Source organism: Stenella coeruleoalba, assembly GCF_951394435.1.
Source record: "Stenella coeruleoalba genome assembly, chromosome: 1".
Classification (NCBI taxonomy): Eukaryota; Metazoa; Chordata; class Mammalia; order Artiodactyla; family Delphinidae; genus Stenella; species Stenella coeruleoalba.
In genome coordinates, this window is record NC_137169.1 from 32,888,124 (window position 1) to 32,897,134 (window position 9,011).

Below are 9,011 nucleotides of genomic sequence, written 5' to 3' on the forward strand. Positions count from 1 at the left end.
TAAAGCCAATAGACCTTTCTAGAGACCCCATGCCTTCCCGTACAGGCCCTGAACTTGTGTGCCTCCCTGCCTTTGAGTGGGCTCTCCACTTGCATGCCATCTTCTCCAAGTCCTAAAGACGTACTCACCATTCAAGGCTCTTCTCACCACATCAAATGCCACTGGCTCCCTGAAACCTGAACTGACCTGACCCCTTGCACCAGCTGAAACCACGTCCTCCTCTGGGTTTGCCCACTGGGCCATCCTACCTAGTTTTTAGTCCTCATCCTGCTCTTGTACCAAGATGAGTTGATTTCCAGGCCTGTCACTTGGACTGACTCCCACTTGGACTGGGACTCCTCGAGGGCGTGATTATTACTGTAGAGTAATCATCATTATCGTTTACTGAGGGCTGCCTGGGTGTCTTGCACTGTGCTGAAGGCCTCACATTGCATGGGATCCTCACAACCACCTAAGACCAGGCCCATCTGTCTCTGAGGAAATGGCTTCAGAAATCTCAATGGATGGTGTCTTGAACAAGAGAGAGAGCTCTGGTTCAAAGCCAGAACCTGAACCCTCAGGTACACCCCGCTCCCCTCTAGCCTCCATGCGGAGCAAACAGTGAGGGCAGCACCCCCAAGCTCCCCTCACCCCTCCCAGGAGCCGGGAAGTCCGTCTGTGGTGCCTTGGGGTTACCTTGCCATGCAGTGGTGGCAGCCTCTGCCTTCCAGATTATGACAGAACAATTGCACAACTCAGATATTTTCGAAAGAAACTGTCAGTTTCCTCTCCTGACCACTGCCAGGGGCTGTGTCCTCCATCCCACCCAGGGCCTCCAACAGCCTCAGGACTCGAGAAGCCAAATATAGCTGGAGTTATAAGGAAATGAAAACACCAGACTGGAAAGTGACCCAGTTTTATTGTGGTGCTGGAGGTCAGATGGGGTATTGCTCCACTCTGCAGGGCTGAGGGCTGTACATTCTGCCCCTCCCCAAGGCGGGAGGCCCAGCGACCTCAGGGCCCAGGTAGCGGGGTGGGGGCCTGGCGGGTGGGCGGCTCCAGGCACCCAGTTACCACAGTGGTTTGCACAAGGAAAGGGGGAATCAGGCAGAGGCCTGGGATGGCTCAGATTGGGGGTTGGGGCGGGGGAGGGTCCGAGAGGAGAGGACACAGAATCTTAAGAACTGGGAGTCCGGAAGGGGGCGTCCAGTCCCCTTCACTTTACCGCTGAGGCTCCGGGGCAGAGATGAACGCAAACTGTCATTCTGCAGGAGGCAGGGCCTGGAGTGAGGCCAGGCGTCCCAGCCCGGCGTCGGCTCTGGTGCACTAACTGCTGCCTCCACCCTCACGGAGGGTGCGTGCGGGGTCCAGGCGCTGGGTGCGGAGTCCGGTGGGCAGGCCCGCCTCCTTCTCTCGGGCACGCAGGCAGGCGCCCGGCCTCGCTCAGCAGCTCACCGAGCCGGCGGGCTGCGCCGACCCCAAGTCCGAGAAGCAGTCGAACTCGCTCTGGCCCAGGAAGAGCTCGGGCAGATCGCGCACGCGGTGCAGCCCGAGCTCCAGCTCCAGCGACGTCAGCGCCTCCTCGTCGATGAGTTCGGCGTCCATGCCTCCCAGGGCGTGCGCGGGCGGCAGCAGTGGCGGGGCCGGGGCGCCTGGCACCGGCTGCGGGCCCGGAGTTCCTCCCGAGGCGCCGGGGGGCGCGGTGGCGCGGCCCGGGTACAGCGTCGCCACGGGCTGCAGGTGCGCGCTGCCAGCGGCCGGCGGTGGCACGGCCGGAAAGGGCTGGAAGGCAGGCGGCGGCCCGAAGGCCCCGTACGCCAGGGCCCCCGGTAGAGGCGGCGGCGGGCCCAGCGGAGCCCCCCGCGGCCGCAACCCACTGTCCAGGCCCGGGCCCGAGTAGGGCTGCAGCGTCCGAAGCGCGTGAGGGCCATGGGCGGGCGCGGCAGGCGGCGGCCTCGGCACCAGGCTGTAGCCCTCGGCGAGCATCAGGTGGTCGGCCATGACGGCGGGCCGACTGCCGGCAGCGGCGGCGGCGGGCCGATGGTCAGGGCGGGCGTCCCCGGGTCCCGGCCAGCTGTTCCTCTGCAGCGAGGGATCCGAGCCCCTTGCCTTCTCCGCACTTCAGCCGGGCAAAGGAAAACCGAACCTGACCCGTGCTCCTGCGCAGCCCAGGACACACCGAACTCAGAGCTCTTGTGCACCCCAGCTCAGGGCTGAAATGACCCTGCACACCTACACAGTCGGGCTGCTAGACCTCCGCGTCGTGCCCCCGGCCTCGGCGCCCTCTTATATCGAGAGGCGGGGCTGCCCCCGTCCAGGGCGCTCATTGGCTGGATGAGACTCTCCTGGGCGGGCCGCACCGCCCCTCCAGGAGGCCTCAACCCCGCCCCTGTCAGAGCTCCGCCCTTTGGGCCTCAGGCCGGCGCCTCCGGCTTTGAGCTCTGTCTGGGAGCGGGGTGTTCGGCGCTTTTCAAATGGTCTGGTCTTGGCTGCCCTACGCTTAGTCTTGGGGCTGACTGGGGCCAAGCCTGCACGGACCAGAAGGTGGAGTAGGGGGGCCAGAGGTTTAGGCCCCCAGAACTGCAGGATCACAAGCCCAACCTCTTAACCTCTTAATTTTCCAGATTAAGAAAACTGGCAAGGCTCAGCGGCAGAAGGAGTTACCTGGGAATACACAGTAAAGCCTTGACAGAAGCGAGACTCGAACCCAGGCCTTTTGATTGCTACCTCTACACAGGGCACAGGCACCTTGGTGGTGCAGGGTCGCGGAAGATCAGCTGTCCATCCCCATAATCCCAGGAGAGCCAGTTGCTCCTCCTCCGGCTCCCACTCCCTTGTCTGTGGAAGCATGTACTGAGTTGTTATTAAAGTAATTTATGGGCTTGTTTCCTGAAGGACTTGTTCATCTTCATGTCCTCAGCACGTAGCCCAGAGCCTGGCCCAGAGCAGGTTTTCAGTAAAAGTTGGATGAATGAACAGATGACGGAATGGATTGCAACTCATTCCCCTGAGCTTCAGTTTTTTCATCTGCAAAACGGGACAACGACAGCACCAATCCGACTGGCTTGTGGTGAGGGTTAAATGAGGTGACGTGTGCACAGTGTCCAGCACAATGCCTGGTGCATGGTAGGTGCTCAAAAATGTACCTCAAATGAATGAAAGGCTGGGTTTACTTCTGTCCCTAGAGATCTTCTGAGCAGGGGATGTTGCACCTTCCCTTGATAAGAATAGTTATAACTTGGGTGTTAGAGTGCTATATATTCTACGAGCATCTTACTGGAGGCAGGGCATGGATATCAGCCCCATTTTGCAGATAAGGAGACTGAGGCACATAAAGGGGAAAGTGAGTGTCTTGGGGTCATACACAAGCAGAGTTAGCATGTGAATGCCTGTGTCCTTAGAGCAGCTGGAGTCTTTCCTGGTGGCCAAGAGACAACTTCCTGAACTGTACTCTCCACGTGTTTGCCACTCTGCCCCTCCCTTCTCTGGCTCTCCTCCCCTGGTAGTGTCCTTGGGATTTCCTGGAACCTGGGTTTATCCAGTTCGTGCAGAGGGGAGAACCCTAGAGTGAGAGTCCAGGGGCCTAAGTTCTAATTGTATCTCTACCACCCACAGGCAGTATGACCATTGGGTGTCACGAGGGGATGTCACTTGGTTCCCCAGGGCCTCAGCTTTCTACTCAGTGAAAGGGAGACTGGAGTCCCTGCCGGGTCACCTGAGAGCTTGTGAGAAGGTCACAAGTGACCATGGGTGTGATCACATTTTTTGCAAAGTATAAAAGCTGCACATGGGAACTGCGTCTCCTGAGTCCCTCTCCAGTAAAGAGTTCACACAGAAATTCCTAAACCTGGCTGCACCTCAGACGCACCTGGAGGGGTGGAGGTGGGAGGGAAGCAGGAGGCTTTGAAAAATACTGAATTTCTGGCCCCACCCAAACCCTTGACTCAGACTCTCTGAGAGTATTTTGAATCATAAATTTGTATTTTTACAAAGCAACCCTGTCATTCTGACATAGTTGTCTAAGGACACCAACATTTGGGAGCCAATGTGTCACTGAACAGTTTTCCTTTTTCAAAAAAATGTGGTGTGTGTGTGTGTGTGTGTGTGTGTGAATAATGTTTTAAAAGGTCTTTAATTTAGTCAACAAGTATTACTGAGCACGTATTCTATGCCAGATATTGATCTACAAGAGGTTTTCAAGCTTTGGGGATCAAGTAAGTCTTTGAGAATCTAATGAAAGCTACTGACTGAAAATTAATAGACGGAAACCTCACTGAAATGGAGTTGGGAGCCCAGAAGGGGGAGCTCTCACAAAGGTGCCACTGGGGCATCAATACAGATCCTAACAGGAAGAGACCTACCTTGCATCTCCAGCAGGAAGTGACGCTACTTTCCAGTAGAGGAAGAAAGATTTTTCTCTTTGCCTGCTAACAGCTCAGCCAATGAGAGACTGTCACAAGTCAGCCAATGAAAAGTCACTATACTTCAAACTCCTAGTTTCCTCCAATGGATTTTTTGTTTATAACAACACTTCCAACTTCCCTCCTCCTCTATAAAAGAGTTTCCTCTCCATTGCTTTACCTGGACTTGTGTGTGGTTCACCATAGTTGTATGTCCCAAATTACAATTCTTTGCTACTCCTGAATAAACTTGTTTTGCTGGTAAAATGACTGGCTGTTTTATTGTTTTAGGTTAACACTACAGACATCGTGGTCACAAACTATTGCATAGGAATTTGGCAGTTAGCTGATCCCTGGAGGATCCAGGAGGTCCTCAGGGGTTCATGGGGTCTGGGTTAGAACCACTCTTGGGTACTTGGGGACATATAGTTAACATCAAACTAAGTAAAATAGTTATTCACATGTTAGAAAGTGGTAGACACTATGGAAAAAAGGAAAAACAGATTAGGGAGGAGATTGGGGGTACAGGGGGGCAGTGTGCAGTACTGCACAGAATGGTCAGGGTGGGCCTCACTGAGGCCACAGGTTTGAGCAAAGACTTGGAGGAGGAGAGGGCAGTAGCCACGCGGTGTCTGGGGCAAACTGGTCCCAGCAGAGGGGACAACTGGAGTGTACTGCTAAAGCTGTCGTACCAGGGACTGAGGCATCAGCATCACCAGGGACCTTGTTAGAAATGCACATCTGGGGCCCCACCCCAGACCTGAATCAGAAATGGCTGGGGCCCAGTCACCTGCATTTTAATCTGCCCTGCAGGTGATTCTGAACCCGTGAGTTAGGGTAAATCCTGGAGGCAGGTGTGAGCCACAGCCAGGAGGGAGGGTGACTGGAGCAGAGGAAGCTTGGTGGGGGCGGGGGGAGGTCAAAGAGGCCAGAGGGAAGAAGACCACGTGAGGCCTTGAAAGGGCCCTGTTAGGCCCTGTAAGGACTTTGGCAGGGGAGTGACGTGATCTAATTTATGCTGTGAAAGCACTGCACTGGTTGAACCCGGTTTCTTTCTAGCACTTCCATGAATTGCTTCCTTGCTCTGCTTGGACCGCCCAGGCACATTCGTCTCTCGGGACTCATGCTGTTCCCTCTGCCTGGGATGCTGTTCCCTCAGACATCCACATGATTCACTCCTTCCCTTGGTTCTGATCTCCTTCTAAATGTCCCGCCTCAGAGGGACCTTCCCTGACCACCTCTATCCCACTCTATTTCCTCACCCTGTTCTGCTCTTCTTTTCAGCACCTACCACCACTTGGCATTATTTCAAAGACTCTCTCCCTCTCCCTGAGAGCAGAGGCCTTGCATCTCTTTTTCTGCACCGTATTTCTAAGACATTAGAATGGTGCTTGGCACATAGGAGGGACTTAATAATTCATTGAATGAATAGATTAGGCAGAGTGAAAATTATTATCTTTTTTGACAAAGAAGAAAACTGAAGCACAGAAAATAACTCAGGAAGTTGGCCAAGGTCACAAGGTGTGTGTGGTGGAACAGGGGCTGGAAGGGACATTTGTAGTCCTGGAGCACGGCAGTCCCCACTGATCCAAGCTGCTTTCACCCCAAGCCATGTCTTCATGAGCCCATGGTGGGGAGCAGGGGGAAAAGCCCTTGAGTCTACCTGGCATGAGTTGACAGGGCCACATTAATCCTTGACCCACTGGGCACTGGTCAGTGGTCACCAGTAGAAGGAACTAGTAGCTCCTAGGGACCATCTTGTGTCACCAAGTGAGAATGCAATTCTTCCCTCTTCTTCCTTGTGTCCAGTCCTTCTTCTTGAGGAGTTATAGAAAGATCCACTCCAAGTGTCTTCAACTTGTTTCAAAGACCCCAGGTTCTGGTTGGCAAGAACTTTTGGGTTTTACTCTTGCGGACAGCCCCATTTCTAGCACCCGAGGCAAAGATTGCCTGAGACTGGAGGGCTCAGGAGTGGTACCTAGGGAAGACCTCACTCTAGAACCTCTGAGCTGGCTCCCCAGTCCCTGGCTGAGCAGGGTCCTCAACCCTGCCGAGCAGCTTGGCAGACTTGGCATTTAACCCTGGAGGCTGCTCTGAGACCTGAGCTCCAGGCTTTGACTGGAAGCCAAAGTTCATCTCTTCTGCAGCTTTTCCTCAAGGCTGTAGAGCAGGGGAGATATTTCTACAGATGCCCTAAGGGCCATGTCCTCCAAGAGCCCCTAGAGGGTGACTTGCACCACTGTACTAGACGCTCAGATGATGAGAATGAGGCTACTGCACCAGATCATAACAAGAATAGTATTAGCTAATATTTATTGAGTGTTTACTATGTACCAGACACGAGCTGGATGCCTTACGTGTAATATTTTTAAAAAAATATTTATTTATTTATTTGGTTGTGCCGGATCTTAGTTGTAGCAGATGGGCTTCTTTGTTGCGGCTCCAGGCCTTCTTAGTTGCGTCATACATGCAGGATCTAGTTCCCGGACCAGGGATGGAAGCCAGGCACCCTGTATTGGGAGTGCGGAGTCTTATCCACTGCACTGCCAGGGAAGTCCCTACATGTAGCATTTTATTTAAACCTCATAATCAACCTGTGAGTAGTTACTATCATTCCCATTTCACAGAGAAGTGACTTGCCCAAGGTCACACAGCTAGTAATGGAGGAAAGAAGTGTGGCAGTGCCACTAGTTTCCTCCTAGTGTCACTCTCTCTTTCTTCTTTACCAGCATGCCAGGTAAGCTCCTGCCGCGACAGCTCCAGGTCTCCCCTCTGGCAGAACAATCTGCTCCCTCACCCCGTATCTGCACGTCTAATTCCCTCACCTCCTTTGAGTCTTTGCTCAAATATTACCCTCCTCTTGACTACTCCATTTAATTGTAGTGGTTTCCAAAAATTTCCACAAATTATTTAAGAGACCGCCTCAAATTCCCCTCTCCTTAAATGTGGGATGGACATAGTGACTCACTTCTGACAAATAGAATATAGCAGAAGTGACAGTGTCATTTTCAAGACTAGGTCATAGAAGATATTGTGGGTTTCTCCTTGCTTTCACTCTTGAATCATTTGTTCTGGGAAAGTTAGTTGACAAGCCATGAAGACACTCAAGCAGCCCTAGTGGAGGGGCCCACATGGCAAGGAACTGAGGTTTCCTGCCAACAGCTAGTGAGGAACTAAGGCCTTTTGCCAACAGCCATATGTGTGATTTATCTCAGAAGTGGACCCCCCCAGCCCCAGTCAGCTTTTGGATGTCCACAGCCTCAGCTGACATCTTGTTTGCAACCTAGATAAGCCAGTTGTGGATTCCTGACCCACAAAAACTGAGGTAATGCATGTCTGTGGTTTTAAGCTCCTAAATCCTGGGGTAATTTGTTACATGGCAATAGGTAACTAGTACATTATTACATCAACCAGTTCCTTGTCCATCTACCAAATGGGCCTGATTTTGCTCTAGTTTTAATTTTTTCTAAGCAGTTATCATCTTCTAACACATTAAATAATACTCTTATTTATTACATTTAATTGTTTATCCCCTCACCACTAGAATGTCAGCTCTACACAGGCAGGGATTTTGTCTGTCTCATTTATCGATTTATCCCCAGCACCTATTTCATTAAAAAATGTGATACAGTCATCCCTTCATATCCACGTGGGGATTGGTTCCAGGACCCCCGTGAATACCAAAATCTGCAGATGCTCAAGACCTTATATTAAATGGTTTAGTATTTGTGTATAAGCTACGCACATCCTCCCATATACTTTAAATCATCATAGATTGCTTAAAGTAGCTAATACAATGTAAATCGTTGTAAATACAATGTCAATATTTGCCAGCATGTGGCAAATTCAAGTTTTGCTTTTTGGAACTTTCTGGAATCTTTTAAAAAAGTATTTTCAGGGCTTCCCTGGTGGTGCAGTGGTTGAGAATCTACCTGCCAATGCAGGGGACACAGGTCGAGCCCTGGTCTGGGAAGATCCCACATGCCACAGAGCAACTAAGCCTGTGCACCACAACTACTGAGCCTGCGCTCTAGAGCCCGTGCTCTGCAACAAGAGAAGCCACCGCAATGAGAAGCCTGCACACCCCAACGAAGAGTAGCCCCCGTTCGCCGCAACTAAAAAGAAAGCTCGTGCTCAGCAACGAAGAGCCAACGCAGCCAAAAATAAATTTATTTATTTAAAAAAAAGTATTTTCGGGCTTCCCTGGTGGCGCAGTGGTTGAGAATCTGCCTGCCAATGCAGGGGACACGGGTTCGAGCCCTGGTCTGGAAAGATCCCACATGCTGCGGAGCAACTAGGCCCGTGCGCCACAACTACTGAGCCTGCGCGTCTGGAGCCTGTGCTCCGCAATGAGAGGCCGCGACGGTGAGAGGCCCGCGCACCGCGATGAAGAGTGGCCCCCGCTCGCGGCAACTAGAGAAAGCCCTCGCACAGAAATGAAGACCCAACACAGACAAAATAAATATATATAAAAAAATAATTAGTTAATTAAAAAAAATTATTTTCAGTCTGTGGCTCGTTGAATCCAAAGATGCAGAACCCGCAGATGTGGAACTAGTGGATGTAGAAGGCCGACTGTGTTATCATTATAAGACGATTCTTATTTTGGAAAAATTAAGGTGTAAAAAGAAC

General features: G+C 52.0%; 1 protein-coding gene across 1 annotated transcript; it reads right to left on the reverse strand.

Moving 5' to 3' along the window:
- Nucleotides 1-879: 879 nt before the first annotated feature.
- CITED4 (Cbp/p300 interacting transactivator with Glu/Asp rich carboxy-terminal domain 4) lies at nucleotides 880-2,225 on the reverse strand. Its single transcript, XM_079940424.1, has one exon. The coding sequence runs from the start codon at nucleotides 1,978-1,980 to the stop codon at nucleotides 1,423-1,425; it is 558 nt and encodes a 185-aa protein (XP_079796550.1). The 5' UTR covers nucleotides 1,981-2,225; the 3' UTR covers nucleotides 880-1,422.
- Nucleotides 2,226-9,011: the final 6,786 nt, after the last annotated feature.